Source organism: Polypterus senegalus, chromosome 4, assembly GCF_016835505.1.
Source record: "Polypterus senegalus isolate Bchr_013 chromosome 4, ASM1683550v1, whole genome shotgun sequence".
NCBI classification, from domain to species: domain Eukaryota; kingdom Metazoa; phylum Chordata; class Cladistia; order Polypteriformes; family Polypteridae; genus Polypterus; species Polypterus senegalus.
Window position 1 is genome coordinate 224,864,556 of NC_053157.1, and position 24,679 is coordinate 224,889,234.

At 38.2% G+C, this 24,679-nt stretch overlaps 1 protein-coding gene across 3 annotated transcripts in view; it reads right to left on the reverse strand.

Moving 5' to 3' along the window:
- LOC120528075 (NACHT, LRR and PYD domains-containing protein 3-like) overlaps positions 1 to 24,679 on the reverse strand; it is a 47,149-nt gene that overhangs the window by 14,372 nt on the left and 8,098 nt on the right. For 2 of the 3 annotated variants that reach the window (XM_039752072.1, XM_039752071.1), the window contains exons 3-8: positions 20,585 to 20,620; positions 16,739 to 18,422; positions 14,168 to 14,323; positions 9,677 to 9,844; positions 4,215 to 4,364; positions 3,130 to 3,294 (exon numbers count right to left, since the gene is read on the reverse strand). In XM_039752072.1, the coding sequence (XP_039608006.1) occupies positions 3,130 to 3,294; positions 4,215 to 4,364; positions 9,677 to 9,844; positions 14,168 to 14,323; positions 16,739 to 18,234 (2,135 nt within the window). In that variant the 5' untranslated portion in view covers positions 18,235 to 18,422; positions 20,585 to 20,620. Of the gene's footprint in view, positions 1 to 3,129; positions 3,295 to 4,214; positions 4,365 to 9,676; positions 9,845 to 14,167; positions 14,324 to 16,738; positions 18,423 to 20,584; positions 20,621 to 24,679 lie in introns of those variants that run through there. The other variant, XM_039752073.1, reaches the window with a different exon arrangement.

The window sequence follows — 24,679 nt, forward strand, 5'->3', positions numbered from 1 at the left end:
TTTCTTAAGCGCTTTTTGGAGGTCTTCCTGGTTTTCTACGTACTGTGTTGACAGTCAGTTCACGTGATTACGTGGGAGGCATGATGATGTCACACGAAACTCCGCCCCCACGTCTTTCCAGCTCAACTCCATTACAGTTAATGGAGAAAAATACCTTCCAGTTATGACCATTATGCGTAGAATTTCGAAAATGAAACCTGCTTAACTTTCTAGTCACCAGAATTAGTGACGTTGGAAAGTTCAATATGGCGGCCGACAGTGGCGTCATACCATCGAAATAAGTACGATATTGGTTTTGGTTAGCGCAGGGAAGCAGCCTACCAAATTTTGTGAAGATGGGGCCATAAATAAGAAAGTTCAAAATGGCGGACGTTGTCAACCGTTATCGACCGTTATGACCATTACGTGTAGAATTTCGAAATGAAACGTGCTTAACTTTTGTAAGTAAGCTGTAAGGAATGAGCCTGCCAAATTTCAGCCTTCTACCTACACGGGAAGTTGGAGAATTAGTGAGTGAGTGAGTGAGTGAGTGAGTGAGTGAGTGAGTGAGTGAGTGAGTGAGTGAGGGCTTTGCCTTTTATTAGTATAGATTTCGGTACACTTGAAAGTGACAACCGAACAATTCAGTGGCAGCCGTCAACTCACATGCAGATGCATAGTTGAAGGGCTTAAGCATTTCACTCTTATAGTGCTCCTGTGTAGAATAATAATCTCCTGTACTGTCATCAGTCCACACCTTGAACCTGTCCTAGTCATTCAATACATAAGACACAATGTTCCTCCGGATATCAAGAGTGAGCCTGATATGGCCGTGCAATGTTTAACGAAGAGATTGGAAAAGGCAGGTGCCATCTCTGGGCATGGAAACTACTCGGTAAGTGACAGTTCTTTGATCGATGGTGATCACCTTGATAGACGTGTTAATGGGGGTACGGTTGAAATGATAAAGGAAATGGGTAACTGAACAATGTAAAGTAAGTTTAAAATACCTAAACAATAACTATAATCATAATAAATGAACAATAAAACAGTGGAGAAGCCGTGGATTAAATAAAAAGGCTGTAGTTATCAGCAGGGAGACGTGAATCCCGTGGCGATGCAAGGAAGGGAATGTAGAGACTGGAACGACGGACGGCCTTATATAGGCAGGCAGCCAACAACGTCGGATGCATTGAGATGGGGAACCCAACGCCGCCTCACACGGTGACCGAGCTGCAAGCTATGGACATATATATGTACGTAAGTAGGATTCAGTTAGCTTTGGGAACCCGCGTACCAAATTTCTTGAAGATGGGCCCATAAGTAACAAAGACCGTTGAAAAGTTCAATATGGCATCCGATAGTGGCATCATACCACCGAAATAAGTACCAAATTTCAGCCTTCCACCTACACGGGAAGTTGTAGAATTAGTGACGTTGGAAAGTTCAATATGGCGGCCGACAGTGGCGTCATACCACTGAAATTAGTACGTACATCGGTTTTGGTTAGCGCAGGGAAGCCACCTACCAAATTTTGTGAAGATGGGGCCATAAATAAGAAAGTTCAACATGGCGAACGTTATCAACTGTTATGACCATTATGCATAGAATTTCGAAAATGAAACCTGCTTAACTTTTGTAAGTAAGCTGTAACGAATGAGCCTTCCAAATTTCAGACTTCTACCTACACGGAAGTTGGAGAATTAGTGACGTTGGAAAGTTCAATATGGCGGCCGACAGTGGCGTCATACCATCGAAATAAGTACGTATATTGGTTTTGGTTAGCGCAGGGAAGCAGCCTACCAAATTTCGTGAAGATGGGGCCATAAATAAGAAAGTTCAACATGGCGGACGTTGTCAACCGTTATCGACCGTTATGACCATTACGTGTAGAATTTCGAAATGAAACGTGCTTAACTTTTGTAAGTAAGCTGTAAGGAATAAGCCTGCCAAATATCAGCCTTCTACCTACACGGGAAGTTGGAGAATTAGTGGTGAGTGAGTGAGTGAGTGAGTCAGTGAGGGCTTTGCCTGTCATTAGTATTCTACCAAATTTCGTGAAGATGGGGCCATGAATAAGAAAGTTCAACATGGCTGACGTTGTCAACCGTTATCAACCGTTATGACCGTTACGTGTAGAATTTCGAAATGAAACCTGCTTAACTTTTGTAAGTAAGCTGTAAGGAATGAGCCTGCCAAATATCAGCCTTCTACCTACACGGAAAGTTGGAGAATTAGTGATGAGTGAGTAAGTCAGTGAGGGCTTTGCCTTTTATTAGTATAGATATATATTGCATAGTTTACTGTCAAATAATGCAAAGAGTATGCGATACGTGTTTTGCCCTCATTTGGGCTCATCAGGCATACACACTCTACTGCTTCTCTCTCGGGGACTGAACCTCGGACGTCAGCGTCAGAGACGAAGACCCTTTACGCTGCACTACGGCGTGTGGTTCGTTTATTTGACAGCCTGTAGGTCCAGAGTAATTACATTCATTGCATTCATAGCCTGAGTCCCGACCTGAATTGTGTGGGTGGTTACCTACCAGGTAACGCTTGTGGTTGGTCTGACTATATATACAATGAATAATATATATATATATATATATATATATATATATATATATATATATATATATATATATATATATATATATATATGGTGGGCAACCTAGAAACATATTGAATTTATATATGTTAGTGAATAACGATCATGCACATCATTATATATTAAAATATTAAATATTAAAATATTATATATTTTACTACTTTAGACACACAACTTTAGATTTGTTATGCTATTTACATTGGGGTGTCCAAATTATCTTATTATGCATGCTCTCCAAAATGAAATTATTTACTCTACGCTGGGGGCCTGAACTAAATAATTGTTAGTTGCCCAATGGTGATAAATTACAAAAAGCAATGATCTCTGATCTATATAGTTTACAATAACATTTACATTAATGAATGCAAAGACACTGCACATGTCAAAATGGACATATGCTCATTTTGAAGGCAATCGATTCATAAATAAGAACTAACATATTTATTCTCATGTCTTTAGGAATAATGCTTCTCAACCATGAATCTGAAACATACAAAATTAAGCAAAGAACAAGCACTCAGAAAGGAAAGTGAGTCACTTACGTCAGGAATTTGTGATAATAATCATCAGTGTTCAATATCCTAATGACATTTCTTAGTATCACTTCATCTAGATACTGAAAGTAGATGTATGTGGGTTTACAACTCGGGATTAGTTGTCTGCTGGTTTGGATGGTATAATTTTTACAGTTTCCAAAGACTGAGAGCCTGTATGTGAGAATAAAAAGAAGTTGAGTTGCCATTCAAAAATAAAAATAAAATAAAAAACAATAAAACAAAAAAGTGCCAGCCTTGGTATACTGACTTGAATCTTACATATGTCCTTGTAGTGGTGATTTCAGTTAAAGATAGAGGTTATAATTATCAGACATTTAAATATGACTGTCTCTAATGTGTAAAGGAAGGAATCAAAAAGGTAAAGGAAGAGGCTCTGGAAGTGAATGTATGTTTAGGTCCTAATGTGGGACACCTTTTATCTTATATCTGTTCTGCTGGGAAGAATAGGGACTGCAAAGATGGGTTCCCAAGGTTTTAGATGTCCCAAAACAGTTACTGCACTCCTTGTTCTTTTAAAAGGATTCAATTGTATACCTGAAGAGTAATCAGGGTCCACCAGGATGATGTTTCTATAAGAAAAAACCCACACAATATGGAAAAGACACACAAACACTGAAGATATCAAAATTCTAAAAACTCATATCTGTGAAAACACATGAAAAAAATCATTACTGGGCTAGTAAGTTTATAGATGAAAGGGGGGCTGAGACAAAGGACAATGTGTAGTTTGCACTTGATTTAAGCAGGAAGACAATGCTTGGGTTCAAATAGGGTGGTCTGATATGATAACAAAGAATTTGAAATGTGTGACCATCAAGGAGTTATTTATATCTCTTTATTCCACATAGCACAGTACAGAACATGTACAGTTCACTAATTTTCCAGTATTTCTTTACAACAGTAAGGCAAGGGACAAGAGACCTGTTTAGGTGTAATTGATTCACACTTCATATGATTTATTTTTCCAAATAGGAGAATACTAGGTAGATGAGCAAAAAAATAATACATCATTTACCATGACATCTTAGACATAACCTTTGTTCTAGGGGCACTTTAAATCCAAAAAATACCTTAACACCTTTTCATCAGCATCATACATCAATGTGCTGTAACCATCTTCATCTCCATTCATTAATTCCCAGTTCACACTTCTCATTTTGGTCTCCATGGACAGAATCCTGTTTATGTTTTCTATTCCCTCTAGTGAACGTATACCAAATCTAAAGTTAAAGGTACATACATTAGTCGAAAACAGACATAATGCAAAATTAGAAATGTATTCAGTTCATATATCTTTTTATTTGCTGAACATACAATATGTAACACAACTTTAGGGTCACGAGGAGCTCAAGTGAATGTTGACATCACTGGATACAAGACAGGATCCTACCTATGTCAGGGCACCATTTTGTCAGGAATTTTAATTCAGTGTATTTCAGTAAAGAGCACACAATGAGTTACATAAATAATCATTTACTGTATGCACCTACTATACTGTATAGGTATATCATAGCCTTCCATTCTTAAATCAGGTTAATCTAATTCAGTGCTGTAGCGGCCAGAACGATCCCAACAACATTAAAATTAAGGCAGAAACCAACTGTGGATAAAGTTTGAATCCATCACAGTCAAATTATTTGAATGTCTGCTTATATTGTACAGAACCACTTGTGCATTAAAAGTTCATACATTTACAAATAAAGTTTGATAAAAATAAAAGCATAAAATAAAATGTAATAAATGTAAAAAGTATACAATATGTACAGTATATTAAAATGTACACTTCCTCTTACTTTTTTATTAATCATCCTTTGTATTACAACCCCTCTTCTGACATATGAGTTAATTAAAATAGTTAACTAAAACGAAAATGTTCCCTTGTCCTTTCCATCTTGACTTCCAATGCTTCTCTCTGTATTCTGAAATTCTTACTTGCAATTGCTAATCAACATGCAACGGGTCCCAAGTCTCCAGCACTGCGATTATCGTAACTTTACAGAAATAGTTTCCATAAATAATATCTAACCTTCTTGACTCTTTTTTTCTCTGATGTTATTATTTATACTTATTATTAACGCAGATGCAATGCACCGCTAGTTAATTCCTTTAAATGTCATCACAGATAAAGTGTGCCAAGCTAAAAGGTTGATGCCATAAAACCAACATATATACAACACTTTAAAGGCCTGCATTTGTGAAATACGAATGTGGTAACACGGTGTCAGAGATTCTCTCTTTCCTTTGGCCACAAGATAAACACATCACTACTGCCTGCCTCAAATACTGAATTCCATACAGGACTCCAGGAAAAGGACAGAAATTAAGATAGTTTCACACACATGTGCATGGGAGGCAGCTAGAAGGACCAAAAGAAGGTAATTCCACGCCAGGCCAGGGGGTGGCGGGGTGCAATAAACCTTTCTCTTTTATCCCTGCAGACCAAACACGGGAAATTCTGCCTGGTCCTGATAATGTCACTACCAGTTCCGGGCCTGATGATATCACGTTTGGTTCTGGGCAAAGAGAAGCCACTTTCGGTTCTAGCTGCAATGACATCACTTCCAGTTCCGGTCCCACTGACGTCACTTCTGCCAACCTGTCTTAAAAGCCAGACAGTTTCCTTCTGTGTATTCAGTTCTTCTTTGGACTCGATCTATATACTACTTACTGTACTACCAACCTTCACTTTTTTCAGCCTTATTCAAGTATACGGGCGGCTGCCCCAAACCTTTTTCCTGTGTCTAGGTGTTTCATTTCACAATATATAGCACTTTATTTGTCCCAAGAAGGAATTTAGCAATATTGATTAGAAGGTTCTTTCAAATCTTTAACTCAAAGTCATTACAGTATAAAGCAGTCACATGTTCATGGAGGTAGCATATGGTAGGTCACTTGTGGGACATCCAAACAAAGTATAATGCAACAGGTTGGTCTCTTCAGGTTGGCATTAATCCATATAAAGCGGCATCACAAAATGTTGTACACAATTTAGAAGAGAGGGAGGAGTGCTGTCACCATGTAGGCAGGTATATAATACCAGTATTACAGCCATTCCAGAAATTGCCATTTTTCAAAGCTGCACAACTACAATAGGATTATGTTTACAATAAAAATGCCACTGATAAGCAGTCGAAGTTTCAAGATTCTTTAAGAATTTTATAGCACATCACGTCACATTCTCCTCTAATGGCATGTCGCACAAACTTATTTCAATTGCATCATTCACCTTGTCTCCTCCACACATGAATTAGTTGGGCAACAGTTGGAAGGGAGAAGGTGAAGGTGCCTTGATGGTGAGTTTTTAGTTGGAATGTCATAAAAAACATGATAACAATGTAAGTGATTATCCTGCGTTTCAGGTACTATCTGGTAACCTGTTGACAATGGCACTTTCCTGCAGATGTCTGAAAGTGCTTACATACTGTACATACCGTGGTAGCAAATGACACAATTCGCAGGTCTGCCTGTTGTGCTGCCATAAATCAATACTAATGAATCTGAGTCTTGCCAAACTAAAACATGTGCAGCTTATAATCTGAACTCTGCCAAAATAGCTGGGGAAGAATTAAATTTGCATACAGTGAAGTCATTCGTATGTTATCATGATGTTAGTAACACCTTGATCCAGCTCTTCTCAATTTATCATTTTTATGATGAGGGCCAGTGCTTCCCATTGTAAAATTTGATTAGTGGGTTGCACTGATTGCTGATTTGGTGGAGGGAGTATAGGTCAATTATTAGTAGCAAGAAATTAATAAATAATGCCAAAATAATGGCATCTTTGCACATTTTTCAAATAATGCAATATATTTTCTGGAAAATTGTTAAATTATAAATGTTTTAATACTGCCATATATATTTTTATTGTTTGCAGCAGAACAATACAAAGATGTTTGAGAATACTTATTCCTTGTCTTATTCCTTACAAAAATACTAAAATACATCCAAAAAGTATTTTGCCAGAACATAAACTAAATAGTTTTCTGTGGTTTTTGTAAATCATTTAGCTTTACTGGAGACGACAATTTAAGCAGTACAGCTAAAGTTATAACATACTTCATACATATGAAGAGGCGATCCAGGCACATAGAGCTTCTGCAACGTGCTCTTCTGCCTCCCAAATTGGTCCTTGCTAAGCAACGAGCAACATTTCATAAAATGTTTGTTCTGTTTGCAGGAGGAAGGAGACAATAGCAGCAGGGACTTGACATATTGCAAACAACAGTTTCGCCTACTTAACTGGTGCCCCCAAAATACTTATACTTTGTCAGTGGTCAGATACACAAACCAGTAATTTACACCAAAAGTGAGATGTCCGCACATTTTAAGCCCTCATCTGGCCATTTTACACCTTCTCCACACTATACTGAAGCATTACAAGTCGGAATAAATAAAGCAGCCTTTGTAGTCTTTTGTGTATATGATTCAATGTTTGTGCCTCAGTTATTTATATATACTGTATACCAGGGGTCCCTAACCCCCGGTCCGCGAGAGAACTGCCTGCAATGGAGACTCACTCAGTGAAGGGCTACAGCAAAAAGGCTGCCCCCTTCACTGTGGACACTTTTCACAAAGCTAGGCGAGCGGGGTTTGCAGCTGCACAGAGAGAGGAGAGAGGCCGAGGTGAGAGAGTATTACAACAAAGTATTTTTATGTTTCTGACAGTTTCCCCATATGACATGAGTCTATAGAAATCTTACTATGAAGTACATTCAGAAGCAGATACTTCCATTACAACAAAGAGACCTTGAAATACTTGAATGAACCATCACAGAATCTTACACAGATACGGCAATTGCGCTTCGGGATGCACTTCAGCATGTCGTTCCCATTGGGTGGGGGGATCCCAAAAGAGTTCAGAAACCTCACAATATGAAGAAGAAGAAAAGGATGATTTGGCTTCTGATTGATAACTGTGCTGCCCACAACATGCTTCCGCATTTAGATAATGTTCGTGTTGAATTCCTCCCTCCCAGTTGCACGGCAGTGCTTCAGCCATTGGATATGGGCATCATTCACACCCTGATAAGTGTATTATCGCAAGGAAATGCTGAGAAAAATTCTCGTCAGCATAACTTGTAGACAGGAGAAGATTAAAATAATGCGAAAGAAGCTATTGAAGCTGTTTCCAATTCCAACAACCTATCTTTGTAAGGCAGCATTTCTGCACTGACAGCAACCAAAAGGAGATTATGGAGTAGACTGAACATAAGCAACACACATCGTATTGTCCCCAGATGGGATCGTCTGGTTGCAGGAAAACAAGCTCAGGGCTCTCACTGATTCTGCATTATGATAAGCTGTATAATTTCTATTATTAAATTATAACTTAATAATAATAGAAATGTAATGTAAATTGTGTATAAAACTGCCCTACGAACCTGCCCATAATCACCCCACAAACCCCAACCCTCCAAATCCACTGAAAAAATGTACTTCTAGTAAAGCGGTCCTTGGTGTAAAAAAGGTTGGGGACCTTTGATCTATACCATACAGAAATTTTTTAAAAAGTTACCAAAAACACTGGATGTAAAATAATGAGTTGCTCATACTGCAAATGCAGTTCTTACTATACTGGTTAATGTTATAAAACACAGTATTTATAGAGAGCTGTTACAAACAAAAAAAAAGAATGTATATGCTAACACATAATTTGGAGCCATTACAAATATGTAAATCATAAAGTACATACACATTGTAGTATATTGTACATGTTACGTGTATCATGATCTGTGATTAGTGTGGTAATGAATGAAGAATGATGTTTTTCCTTATAGTAAACAGTCAAAGATAGTGACAGATGTTTACTGACTTGTAGAAACTGCTGCTTCTGTAGCAAGGCCAGCAAATTACTAAATTCAATACATACAGTGGAAGCGCAAATATAAGTAGATGAGATATAAAACAAAAATGATTGTAAAAAACATGTTTGATCGGTTTCTTTGAGGTACAAAAACAGCCCTGTGTGCAGCTATGAAAATTAACATCTAACTGAGGCATTCTTCTCATAAATCATTTGCCCTTTTAATACACTAGGCCAGTGTAAAGGAGTACAGAGTGACAAAATCTATTCAGACCAGTGGCTCCCCCAAAACATTAGAGGGCAGTATCTCTGGGCTAGGATTTTCATATGAACACCAGCAGGGTATGCTTGGACCTGTAGTCCTGTGGGGTAGCCCTGTTGTGTTCTGTGGGGGCCGTCTAGGGGGAGCTGATAGGATTAGTAGTCCCAATTTTGTGGGGCTTCCTATTGACTTGGAGGTGAGTATGAATCAGGTGTGGGTGATGGACAAACCTTGCCTGGAAGGTGTGAAGAAAGAAAGAAAGAAAGAAAGAAAGAAAGAAAGAAAGAAAGAAAGAAAGAAAGAATTGCTTTGTGGTTGTGCCACTATCAGAAGAAAGCCTTTGTAAGGTATTTGTTTAATAAACCTTGCATTTGCTGGGACTTGCGTCTGTGTGGTTGTTTTTGAGGTGCTGTAATGCCCCCTACTGGTCAAAGTGGAAATAAGCACAAATTAAACCAATACTATACCTCACTCTGTCTACACAGTAATCTTCACTTCTTAATAAGTCAATGATAAACATTATTGTCTCCTCACTATTCCCTTCTAACAAGTGGAAATTTCTGGGTTTGTATTTTGGAATAAGCGTCTGGCTTCTGTGCTTCACAGCCAAGTCTGGGACACCAGAGAAGGATAACCTATCAAAAAAACAAAAAAACAAAAAGCAAACATGATAAAAAGCAGACTGAAAACAATAAAGCAATAGAATTCTTGTTTGTAAAATTGCTTTAATAAATACAAAAAAATCTTTTTCATTTGCTTGTTTACCCATAACACAGTTCTGCTCTTCCGAAACATTAAATATGGCTTTATTAAATGTTAGAGCATTAAACAACAAGACATTTTCCATTAATGATCTTTTTAGTGATAGGAAAATCGATTTTATTGCATTAAGTGAAACGTGGCTTAGCTCTGATGGAGCAGCTGTTTTAATCGAATCTGTGCCCCTTAATTACAGCTTTGCTCATGCGGATCACCAAGGGAAGAAAGGTGGTGGTTCAGCAAGCATTTACTCGAGCCGGTTAAAGTGTAAAGAAGTCAGCTTTGGTAAATTCAAGTCCTTTGAGTATCTTGCTGTTGTTATTCATGGAGTTTCTCAGGTTCTAGTATTATCCGTGTATAGACCTCCTAAATATAATGCGTCATTCGTTGAGGAATTCTCACACTTGGTGTCAATTGTAATCACAAACTATGACACATTCCTCATAGTTGGTGACTTTAATTTTCATATCGATAATCAGTGTGACCTGAAAGTAAAAAAACTTATGAACCTCCTGGACTCTTTTGATTTGAGCCAGCACGTTAGTCAGCCTCCGCACAAAACATGGCATACATTAGACTTAGTAATTGCTAAATAGCTAAAAGTTGATGTGAAGCAGATCATTGATATTGGTTTATCAGACCACTTTCTCTTATTAATATAGAAATAATGACAGAAAAAATTCACAAGCATATTCTTAAAAAACGCTTCTTTGATTCATCAGCAGCTTCAAAGTTTACAAACATCCTAAGCAACCAGTCCGTTTGTAGTGCTTACTACAATAGTGAGAATAATGTAAATAGTAAGGTGGAAAAGTTTAATACTAAAGTGAGAGCTGCTGCTAACAAAGTCACACCTGAAAAGACAGTTAAAAATCTTCTAGAACTATTGTACAATGGAAGACCCAAAGAGTGTCTGATCTAAAGAGAACATCACGGAGAGCTGAGCATAAATGGAGAAAAACTAAACTGATTATCCAACAGATTATTAAACTGATTATCTCATAATTTCCACTATGAGATATTGAAGGTTAAAATAACAGAATACAACAACATAGTCTAACATCAACATATGAATCAACATCACAGGCCACAAGCAAAAAAATGCAACCAGAAAATGGATACATTACACATTTACTGTAAATACCATGCTGTAGGCATAATATAAAAAATATTAAACAAATATTATATTAATCAAATGCTACACTATATAAGGGTCATACCATGTCAAATAAACCAATGGCCCACATACTTCGGACTCTTCGAATTCTGGACAAAATTACCAGGTGTACCCATATTAGTCAGGAGACACCCTGTAAAATTGATCTTACATCAAAATAATTTTACCGGGTGTCTCCTGGATAACATGGATACACTTTTATGAGCTCGAAGTGTGTGAGATATTTGGAAAATCGGTTGATTTGACATGGAATGACTCATAATAGTGACACACACAAAACCAGAATAGAGCATCTTCAAGGCAAATAAAACACATATATAAGCAGTATAGTAAAAACACCAAGGAAGGTATGGGATGGGCACACATGGCAGTAAAGCAGACAGACAACAATAATAACTCATTACATACACACAAGCACTCACCTAACACAATGCTAAGTTACCACCAGCACTGATTAGCCAATCTGGGCATAAAAGGTAAATCTGGATGCTAGAAAATCCGCTTTCACTAAAAAAAAAGCCTGTTTAATTTGTTTTGAAATCATATTTATATTTTTAACATTATTTTTTAAATACAAAGCTGTGTATTATTCCTCATTAAAAAAATATATTATTGGATGAGTCTAGCAGTCTGATAGTTCCCAGGCCACCTTAAGGCCCTTCGTGGATGGTGTGTCTATTATGTTTTAAACATAAGCAATATGTAGCAGAGAGTTTTAAAATTATTATATTCATACATATTTACATTAAATGAAGACTAACCTTTTTATTTGACACATTTCATGCGGTACAGGTAGTCTTTCACTCAGTGGAAGCTAAGCAAGTCTTTTAAATATGGCTGATGATTTTTAAAAGTGTTGCTCATCATCTCCAACTAAGTTTAAGGAAGGAAGATTTGTGGCAGAATCACTTGTAAATACTTCAATCTCAATTGTGGTATTGTGCAGAGAATACTGCAGTTTAGGTGTTGTATTATGATTGCTAAAGTAACTGAAGCTTAAAGTAGTAGCATGCACTGCAAGATGGATACCTCAATAATTGTGGACAAGTTCAGTGAGGAGCACACTAATGGGAAAGGAGGATTTTAGGTGACTGACTGAGTAAAGCATTGTGCATATTAACCTAGCCCTTTTTACTGGTTTAAAATGTCTAGCAACTTTAAATAAGGCAAGGAGTAAAAGTAGTAATTTGTGGTTGAAAATGTAGTGAAATAAAAATGGGAGCAGACAGAAAATTTTATAATCAAGTAAAGCAGAATTATTCTCAAAATATGCTTGTTCTTCTTTTGGCTGCTCCCGTTAGGGGTCACCATAGTGGATCATCTTGTTCCATATCTTCCTGTCCTCTGCATCTTGTTCTGTCATCCCCATCACCTGCATGTCCTCTCTCACCGCATCCATAAACCTCCTCTTAGGCCTTCCTTTTTCCTCTTGCCTGGAAACTCCATCCCTAGCATCCCTTTCCCAATATACTCAGCATCTCTCTCCTAAACATGTCTGACTGTCCAGCCTGAGCTGCCCCTCTAATGTACTCATTCCTAGTCCTGTCCATCCTCATCACACCCAACACAAATCTTAGCATCTTTAACTCTGCCTCCTCCAGCTCTATTTCCTATTTTTTCTGGTCAGTACCACCGTCTCCAAACCATATAACATAGATGGTCTCACTACCGTTTTGTAGACCTTCCCTTTCACTCTTGCTGGTACCCGTCTGTCACAAATCACTCCTGACACTCTTTTCCACCCACTCCATCCTGCTTGCACTCGCTTATTCAACTCTTTTCTACACTCCTCATTACTCTGTACTATTGATCCCACATATTTAAACTCATCCACCCTTCACCTACTGACCTTCATTAATCTCCTCTCTAGAGCATATCTTCGCCTCTCCAGGGTCTCCTCGACCTCATTCCTACTCACAGTACAGAATATGCTTAAGCAAAGTAACAAAATACATATAAACCACTGATCCTGGCTAATGGTTCCCATGACAGAGAACAATAAGAAATTACTACAAAGAAAATGAGAGTACTAATCATGACAAATACATGTGACTGCAACTTGTAACAACAACTGCAGTGAAAGTACAGAAAGCAAGCGACTTGTACTAATGGAAATTTCACATGGACGTGATTCACACAGATAGGGTTGAAAAAAAGGGAAAAAAACTTCAAAAAAGGCAGATGGACTCAATTGAGACTTGATCAAAAAAAAAAATATGTATATATATATATTCAAAAAAAAAAATATGTATATATATATATCTCACGAGGCCAACAGCCAAGTACAAGAACTAATATCCCTGGGTCCAAGACAAGACAAAACTGAAAAAAGGTCTTGAATCCGAACTTGGGTCCATGACCACCCTTGAGTACTACAGCCTTAGCAAATACAGAGCATCACAACAGCGTAGAGAGGAATAATCAAATGGGGAAATACAAGGTTTGAATAGAAAAATAAAATCATGTATGCCCATTGGGCCTACCTAAACAAATTTCTCTCCCCTTGCCTGATATATAAAATCCCTTTCCTACTTGAATGGTACCTCAACAGCACCCATTCCCTGTCAAGTCCAGTTTCTCTTCATCTCTGCCTGTGCGCCTCCCATGTCTTGTATGAACTCACTCACACAAGCCAGAGAGTGCACAATACGGTCACCAGGCTCCAGCTCTTCAGTAGACAAGTGCAGACTGGAGAATTGTACATCCAAATATACACACACAAAAGAAATGGATTGTAGTGAACAGACAGAGAAGCAGGTATTGCAAAGTGTAAAACTGTTTTTTCTTATCATAATACACACCCATAATCCAAAATACAGTATCCAAAGAAGGAGTTGGCAGGGGTTCAAATAAAGAATGTGAAACAGAACAGGCAAAGAAAGAAAAATGTGAACCAAAAAACAGAAGTCAGTATCAACAAGCAAAGCTATAGAGAGTAATACTGGCCGAAACCATCTAATAGACTAAGTAGACTTAATCAGAAAAGACTGGGATTGATAATGCAAATTTGTACTTAGTTTACCTGCAGTTAATGGGGATTGAAGGAGCCTCAAGTACAAAACTGGATTGACTTCCATTTTTACTTATATTTAGTTCTATGTGCTGAAAAAGCTGGTGTCTAACAAGGTTTTCACAGAGAAATTCCAGTCCTTCTTCACTAAGATTATCAGAACCTATCCTGAAAAAGAAAAAAAAATAACCATTACACTTTTTCATAGTAATCAATGTAGCTAAATGCATCTACAGTAAGTCCCCTACATACAAACAAGTTCCATTCCAAGAGTGCGTTTGCAAGTCCACCTTGTTCATAAATCCAGTAAAGTAAGCCTAGGCACCCAGTGCCCACAATGCCACCCCTCAACTCCTATCAAAAACATGTATATGTAAAGCTATTTATACATTAGAAAATACTTTTAAAACTTAATATATGAATTTTGTTATCAGATTTCATGTGTATTTTAAAAATAAACAACAGAAAGTTAATTTTTGCTTCCATTACTTTCCGTCAGCTGATATTGCTGTTTACACTGTCAGGTAGCCTACGTATGCAGACCTAACCAATCTCTCCTCAACTCTTACAGAAAACCTACTTGTATTGTACAGTACACAAGAAAGTGCTTTTAAACATTATTTGTATTTTTGTTACAGATTTCTAGTTCATTTCATTATTTTTTATTCCCATTGTTTTCCATCAGCTGATCTCAGTATAGTAGACTCACTTACCATTAGCGAACAAGCCCACTTCCCGCTGCCACATACAAAATGAGCAATTGGATGGCATCATCACTCGAAAACCTACTGCCCATCACTTAATATTGATGTCCAGTAAATGTTTACAGTGAAGATTCATAGAAAGTTTTGAAATGACGACAAAAAAGTCCTTCCAGTACTAACTCCAGTTTGAGTGTATGAAAATAAAAGCCTTCAGTAAGCCCGCAGTACTCCTGATGGAATGCTCATATCTGAAGATCTTGTATTAGAGTCGATTAGAACAAGTCGACAAGAGGAAGCTGTTCATGAGATCCGACATAGGTCCCCATTGCGCTTGTGCTCCACCCATTTTTGGTTTTGTATGGCACGTTAATGTGGTTCACTGAATAAAGAGGAACGTACTCTTAGCGAGTTTCCAATTGTGCCTATGTTCTTGTTGAACACACTTAATTCTGGACACCATGGGCTTGATATAAAGCATGTTAACTCAATGTAAACAGAGATACAGCCAAAAGCACAGACCACTTGTAGAGGATGTACGCACAAGATTGAGAATGTAAACAATAATAGCGTGTGCTTTGCGCTCCACCTGTCATTAGACTTGTGAACTAACTTATGCACTACCGTGAAATCTGAAGTTAGACTTACAATTTTTTTTTCACTTATTCAAATAATTTTTAATTTATTTGACTTGCATGTACACATCTCTGAAAGATCATAACTTGAAGGTTCATATGTAGGGGACTTACTGTGTAAGTGAAAAACGCAATGAAGACACCCAAATCCATCATTCTCTACTATGCTTCTTTACATGAACATATCTATTGCAGCATATGACTATAAAACGTTTTAGATGACTGAATTGCACTGAGTAATAAGAGTGACAAAAATACTGAACTGAGCTCACTGTGAATATTACTGGTGCAAGGAATTAGATATTAGAGATCACAAAATGCTACTGCAATGTCACTGAAAATAAACATATAGTATGTCAATAGAAATTAACTTATTATCTCAAAATTACACAGTATTTTTAAAAGGGGGAGATCTTTGAGGTAAATCATGAAAAACACAACATTCTTGAAAGAACCTTATTGCTCAAATTGAAATTACTACATACTGTAGTATTTCTTAAATTATACAAATTCCTCATATTGCAGTTTGATTTTACATAGCATTCTCTTACCACGGCGGCATGGTGGCACAGTGGTAGTGCTGCTGCCTCACAGTAAGGAGACCTGGGTTCGCTTCCCAGGTCCTCCCTGCGTGGAGTTTGCATGTTCTCCCTGTGTCTGTGTGGGTTTCCTCCCACAGTCCATGCAGGTTAAGTGCATTGGCGATCCTAAATTGTCTCTAGTGTGTGGTGTGCCCTGCTGTGGGCTGGCGCCATGTTCCTGCCTTGCGCCCTGTGTTCTCTGGGATTGGCTCCAGTAGACCCCTGTGACCCTGTGTTAGGATATAGCGGGTTGGAGAATAACTGATTCTCTTACCACACAACCCGATTCTGGATCAGGGATGGCTTATGTCTACTTTGATAGCACTAGTTGCAAAACAGGAACCAGTCTACAATGTGTTCTTAGTGTATTTCATGGCCAGCTCATTTACACACCAACACTCACATACAGGGATAGTTTAAAATTGGTGGAGTACGGGGGTTGGGTCTGGGAATGGTCACGTCAACTCCACACAGACAGCAATTGACCATGAGACTGAAACCCATGGCAGTAGATCCAGGAAGCAGAGGTGCTAACCACTACCCAACTCTTCTTCTCCCAATTTGATCTTGCTATGGGTTGGTTCTAAACTACAAGAGAAAAGTCTTTAAATGTCGGATGTACAGTGAAAGTTTATTCAAAATATCTATCCCCAGTGTAAAACATACCTGATTGAAAGGCATTTAGGAAGAATTTCCCAAAGAATTCTCACTTCCTCATCTCCTAAATTGCAGTAACGCACATCAAGCTTTTGCATGGATTCACTACATTCAACACAGTATTTAACCACCTTGCAATCAATTTTGTTTAAAGGACATAAATTAAGATCTAAATGAGGAAGCTCTGACATTACAGTTGCAGCATACTTGGCATCCTGCATCTCATACAGGCAGTACAAAAGCTGCAGGAGGAACTGTGGATTTCTTTCTTTGCAGTTCCATGCGTATGTTTTGTATTTTTCTCTGTGCCACTTTGCTGCTTCTGGAAACCATTTTTCAAGTGCTAATCTTAGATCACTCCTTACAGTCATTTTTAAGTCTTTGATAATTTCCTGTGATGTCACATTAGTGAGACCAAATAGGAAACGAATTACATGGATGAGATTTCCATGGTCAGGTTTCAAAGAGTCTATTAGAAGCTTTCTAATCACTTCACTCGATGCTTGGGAAGCACAATAAAAGGCAGCAAACAGCTCCTGAATACTTAAATGCACAAAATGGTACACAGCTTCAGCCTTCAAGTGTCTCTTATAAAAGGTTTTGCTAAAAATTGTTGATTCGGTGCCAGAAATAGTGATTGCAAACTTTGTGAGTTCTTGCTCTGTGAACAAACTCTTTTCTTCTTGGATTCCATGGAATGCCAGTCTACTGGCTTTTGGAAGAAAATCTGACTTTTTAAAATTGCTACAATGATGCTCCATCAGTTTATTTAAAAAATGAAGTAAGACCTGAGAAGCAGTTGTCACATTTTTCAGAAGATCTTCACCATCTTCATCATTTTCTCTCATCATTGAACAGACAATCCAGCAGACTATAGGTACAAAACACATGGACAGGACCACATCATTCCCTTTGATGATGTTAAAAGCACCATAAGCTTTTTCCTTTTCGTGAAAGCTTTTTAAAAAATATTCTTTTATTTCATCTTCTAAAAATTCAACAATTTCTGCATAACGATCAATTTGTACCACACTGTCGAGCAATTCCAAAGCAGTGGGCCGTGTTGTGATAAGCAGTGACACCTGAGGCATCTCATTCCTCCTTAGTAATCTTATCACTGCACTCATCTCTCTTCCACTGGCTTCACTGGAAGGAAGACTGAGCTCATCAAAACCATCAAAAATAAAAAGGAGACGTTCTGGCTTGGACATTATTTCCTTTATACCACCTTGTAAATGAGTGGAACACTTGAGAATCAAGTCCTCTATACTGTCCTGATCACTTATTCTTAGTTCTCTGCACTGTAGATGGAACACAAAATCAAATCTGTCTTGGAACAGTTCACCTGAGGCCCAGTCCAGCATAATTTTATGCACCATGAATGTCTTTCCAATTCCTGCTGGGCCCTGAATGACCACCGTCCTCGTCTCTTTGTCACATTTAGCGAATTCAACAGGTGAAAAGAAGCATTCAACAGTAATGTTGGAATCCCTGTGCTTTCTCATTAGCTGCAAATGATTGTCGCCCTTTGCAAGGAACTCGTTTCTTTTTTCTTTCAAATGTTGTCTTTTTTTAATGATGGTTAGCTTGGTGTATCAAGAACTAAACTCTACTCTTTCTGCTGGAAGGCAGTTATACTCTCTTATCAATGTATAATTTTGCATTACTTCTTTTCTGTACAGATCCTTGTAATCTGTAAATATAAAACAGAGGTTTATTTATAATTCTACAAGATGACTGGCAAAAGAAACATTATTTGTAGCACATTAAGAAAATGCTGAAGTATTACACACATAACTTTATTTAGATGAAAATAAAAGCACAATAATATGCATTATTGGACTTTATACATTGTGCAGTACACAATCTAAAGCAGGATTTTCACAACACTCAATTTCATAAAGGTTGCTCTTCATTGTTGAGTATCTATGCCAAAAAATGTCAATCTGCTCAAAGGAGGACAAGCCCATGTAAGGAAAGATTAAAAGACCTAAACCTTTTTAGTTTAAGCAAACAGAGATTAACAGATGACATGACTGTAGTTTTTAAAATTATAAAAGGCATTAGTACAGTAGATCCAGGCCCTTATTTTAAAATGAGTTCAACAGGAACATGGTGGCACATTTATTCACATTTAAAGCGTAAAGTGTGTACAAATGCTAAAACTTTTTTCTTCACACATAGAACCTTAGACACATGGAATGAATTTCCAAATAATGTGGTAGAGAGTAGGACTTTAGGGACATTCTAAAAATGACTTGATGTTACTTTGGAGAAATTAGACACACAGGATTAGTGAGCTATGTTGGGCTGTAAGTATAACTACCCAAAGTGTTTCTTTAACTGTTGCTTACAATAAAAATAACAATCAAGAATAATTTGGATTTCTTCCAAACATTCCATTTTGAAGTGATCCAAAAAGTCTTAAAAATCAAAATGCTATTACATACATGATATTCTATGCCAATATCACAGTTCCACCACCACCTTCTATCCAACACCACTTTTATCCTTGTTTTTGAAATACCAGAATTCTTAAAATTTTGATAGCTCAATTTAATAAGATCTTGTTAAATAAACTTCTTTGAAGCTAAAATGTCATAGAACAAAGCAGATACAGTAACTACAATGCCACCCACCAGGTTGATCATATCCACTGTGGATGCTAGAGGGCACTGTTGCTCCACAAACCCAACAGATAGTCACTGAGGACACAAGTCAAATGCACCAAGACTCTTTTATTAAATTCTTCACAGTGCTCTCCATCACCACAGCCACAGGTAAACAGGCAATAAAGCACACAAATGATTTTTTTTCTCTCCCCCTCTCTCTCTGTCTGTCTTTCTTTCTTTTCTCCTGAGCACCTTCCAGCAAGCCTTGACCACCTTCCACCCGAATCTGGTTCGCTGTCTAAGTTCAAAGTGGTCCTTTTAATATTGGCTAACATGGATGTACTTCTACTCTTACGCTCACATGGCCTGCCAGCACTTCCGGGTCAGGCGGATAACTCATGTCTCCTGGTTCATTCACAGCACCCCCTGGCAGCGCCCACCAGTGCTGAGATACCAAACTACAAGTCCCATGGTGCCCTGTGGGAATCTGAGGCACCGTTGTAAAGCAGGGAAGCTGCCATCTAGAGTCTTGGGGGAGGCAGTGCCCTAAAAAAGCTGCCTTCCTCCATCCTTCCCCTGCCAGGCCATCCCAGCCGTCAGTTACACTACATTAGGCATGAGTTCAACAGACAATAACAAACAAGACATTGCTCAAAGAATCATTGATCACTGATGGCAGACATGCCCTGCTAGTTTACAACATTTGTTCTGGTACTCTCTCCCTCTTTCAGTTTCTCCAAAGTACTGCTGTATTGAAAATGATTGGAAGCTGCACCCTCACCTGCAGAGTTGCCTGCAATGAATTTGCAGAGAAAGGTTTCAAATAGCGGCACGGTGGCGCAGTGGTAGCGCTGCTGCCTCGCAGTTAGGGGACTTGGGTTCGCTTCGCGGGTCCTCCCTGCGTGGAGTTTGCATGTTCTCCCCGTGTCTGCGTGGGTTTCCTCCGGGAACTCCGGTTTCCTCCCACAATCCAAAAAGTTAGGTGGATTGGCGATTCTGAATTGGCCCTAGTGTGTGATTGGTGTGTGGGTGTGTTTGTGTGTGTCCTGCGGTAGGTTGGCACCCTGCCCAGGATTGGTTCCTGCCTTGTGCCCTGTGTTGGCTGGGATTGGCTCCGGCAGACCCCCGTGACCCTATTCGGATTCAGCGGGTTAGAAAATGGATGGATGGATGGTTTCAAATACTGCATGCAAACTTACAAAGCATTTCATATTTCTGAACATGGATGAAATGGACTACATACCAACTGTCGCTCTTCCTACAGACTTTGCACATGGCCCTAAAAGAAAAAGTAAACTTATCATATTGATAAATAATGAATAACTGACAAAGATAGACAAATTAGAAGAAATACTGAAAAAGGTTAGTAGTTTCTCTAAACAGCATCTAAAGCCGTTACAAGTTGATGTTCAATAGAAGCACACGTTGCAGAAACATATGCAACATGAGAATAATGTTTTGTCATAAATTAATACACGCAGTAACATAACACAACGTAGATTCTCCACCCCGTTTAATCCTTCACTGCATCTAAGTGGGGCCTACATCAGCAACATTTTTGCAAGGCAGTAACCAGCCCTAGATGGGATGCCAGTCCATCGTAGGCCCCACTTGTAGATGCTCCCCCATTCACACTTACAGTATACAAGGCCAGTTTGGAATTGTCAAGTCATCTAACCTGTATGCCTCTGTGGATGGAAAAATGGACAACCTGGTGAAAAACCTGGACCTGGTGTGTCATTTAAATTCAGGGTGCTGGATTCATGTGCCAACAAAAGTAACCGTGGGCCCACTATGCTGCACTAAAAATGCATACAATACCCTTCATAATTAGCAAGACAATTAGGCTTAAAATTACTGTTTTGTGAATTCTAAAGCAACTTGAAATTCAAGTTAAGTTCATTGCCATGTGTACATAGTGCATAATATATACAGTAGAATTAAATTCTTGCTTGTATATCTCCTCAAAACAGTTGACAGCAGGGTCACTCCAAGTGGAATTAACAGAAGCCTCCTCACTAACCATCTATGATTTGTTTAATACTTGCTGAAAATATTGTCATTGTACCCAATAACTAGTGTGTAAAATTTTAGACTTATATTTGTATTGGTTTCTGAGATTTAAAAAGGGTGTGAGGCCCTTATGTTAATAAAAAAAATGAGTGCTACTAAAAAAGGCAATGTTCCATAACTCATAACTTTTAAACTGTTACTGTTGGATGCATGAAATTACCAGGGTTTGTTGTTTATATTAGATGTCTTTAACAGTTGGACTACAGTGGCCTATTTGCCAATTTATGCCTTACTGAAAATTATTTTGTGCTATCGAGCAACTTTGGACCTCTATATCTCCAAATAAAATCACATCAGATCCTTCATATTCTGATAATTCTTACTCATGTTATTACTTGATTTTTAAGCAACTAAGTGTCTGTCCTCAAAGAAATCAAGCCTTCTAAAGTAAAGAGGCATTCAAAATCGAAAAAAAAAACATTTTATGCCTATATCTGTGCTACATTTTTGACTATATGATATTGTACAATACTGTCAAAAGCATGTATTTAATGTAGTCCATTAACGCATGGAATTGCATTCCATCACAGCTGGGACACTTGGAAGGACCGGGAGAGGGACAATACCTCCCCTGGACCACGAGAGGGCAGTTGCCCTGGTCTGCATGGGGGCCACGGGATCAGAGGTGTTGCCTGAATTGTGGAGCCCTGGGGCCTCATGTATAACGCCGTGTGTAGAATTTGCACTATAACATGGCGTAAGCACAAAAGCCGAAATGTGTTTACGCACAGAAAAATCCAGATGCAGGAATCTGTGCGTACTCCAATTTATGCGTTCTTCCGCTACATAAATCCAGATCAGCGTGAAAACTAACGCTCGTGCACGCGCATTATGTAACACCCCAAATCCTCCCAGAATTACGCCTATTTGAATATGCAAATCAATATAAATCGCCCTTAAGCTCAGCCTTCTGTGAAAAGACAATGGGAAAAGCACGGGGGAAAATATAACAATTTCAGCGAATACCAAGTGGAGGCAAAGGAAAAATATACTATTTGTTTAATTAAACCGTGGTATAATCAACAAAAGGAAGTTGATCGAGTGCCATAGTGTGTTGGAGAAACTTGAAAGCTCAGATATCAGTCACCGTGAAAAGGCGAGTCGTAGCCTACCGTCTGAGTGTCATATGAAAGCTTTTTAGGGTACAGAGAAAAAAAAGGCACACAGTGGGGAAAAAAGCACGAAATGTCAACTTCAATCTCGAAATTTCCACTTTAATCACATAGTTTATTTTGTCATTAAAGTAGAACATCATAAACGTCATCTTAAAATCATTTAATTAACCAGTTTCTCAAATCACATTGTAATTAAAGTAGCACGTTAAATGCTTTGTTTTGTATTTGATCTTCTATGTGCTCTATGTGTGTGAATCACTACTTGCTTCTTAAACCGGCTCTCTTCCTCCGACTGTACACAGAATCCATTACATTCGTGATATTACAGCTCTCTGAATAACTAAAATACTGAGATGTATACGTGATATTATTTTCATAATGATAAGAGTTAAAGCACGTTATTAAACATGGGTTTTACAGCGCAGCGATTGTGCACGATCATTGATGAAATTATTTATTGCAGCAGTACTCAGGGGCGGCTCTAGGCTTGTGGTGGCACTGGGCAGAAAAAGAATCGGTGGCTCCTTCGCCTGCCAATGTCCGTGAGGTAGCTTATGCACGGTGGATGGCCAGGTCAGTTGCGGACACTGCATAGCCGCCTCGTGCTTATGACACAAGCATTTAACTTTTGTCGAAATTTGCCGCTGCGTTTTTATTTTCTCTTTCTGTTTTATATTCAACTAGCAAAATACCCGCGCTTCGCAGCGGAGAAATAGTGTGTTAAAGATGTAATGAAAAAGAAAAGGAAACATTTTGAAAATAACGTAACATGATTGTCAATGTAATTGTTTTGTCACTGTTGTGAGTGATGAGTGTTGCTGTCATATATATATATATATATATATATATATATATATATATATATATATATATATACACACACACATATAAACATATATATATAGATATCCATACATATATACATATATCTGTACATATACATATAAAAACATACATACATACATACAGGTATATACGTATATATATATATATATCTACATATACACACATATATAAACATACATATCTACATATATACATATACACACACACACACACAAAATTCTTTTTTTGTTCTTCAAAGTCACCAAAGCGCCGTGCGAACTCAGTGCGCAGTGCGCTCAGTTTATCAGCAAAGTGCGATTTGGGAACACCGTTGTGCCGATTTGGTTCAACATTACTTGGCAACAGGGAAAGTGGGGCAAGTTGCACTGGTGCATTTGTGTCTCCCATAAAAGCAGCTTCACTTGAAATCACTTTGTGATTTTGCACGGGTAAAAACGTCTGCTGAAGTGTCAGATTCTTCTTTAACTCTTCTGCTTTCTGTATCTTCTGCATTGCATTCAGGTCTTTCAGGTTATCCTGATGTTTTGTCTCATAGTGCCGTCTTAGATTAAATTCTGTAATTACAGCCACATTAGCTCCACAAATGAGACACACGGGTTTACCGGCAATGTCAGTAAACATATACTCAGCCTCCCATCGGTTTTTAAAGGCTCTATTTTCAGAATCAACTTTTCTCTTCAGCATCGTGTGAGCTAGCTTCGCAATAACTTGCAGCATCATAAGCTAGACTTGTTTAACGCGTAAGTGTTCGGCAAGGCAGCTGAAGCGCTGCATTATGGGATCTGTAGTTTATTGTGTTACTAGCGCTTCTATTGCGCCACGGCGTGTGGTTTGTCTATTTGAGCGTATGTAGATCGGGGTAAATATATACATATATATATATACTCGCGCTTCGCAGCGGAGAAGTAGTGTGTTGAAGAAGTTATGAAAAAGAAAGGGGGAACATTTTAAAAATAACGTAACATGATTGTCAATATACAGTAACAGAGTGTTATGAGTGTTGCTGTCATCAAGGATTTGATTATCATTATTTCTTTCAATCAGGTTCATATTTGTAGGATGTGTTGTGTTCAAGTTACATTCCGTGTTTGTCAATCGTTGTAAAGATAACAGGTTTCATTCATCGATTCGTTTCTTACTGCATCAATAAACAGCTCGTCTTCTTCTTTATCTGAGACCTGACACACTGCATGCACGGGTTTTTTTTACACTGTCTTCCTTTACTGGTACATTGACTTTTTCCACCATGTGCTTTGTTTCCGCAGTAGCTGCACTTATGAATATGCTTGTATGTATCAGACGCT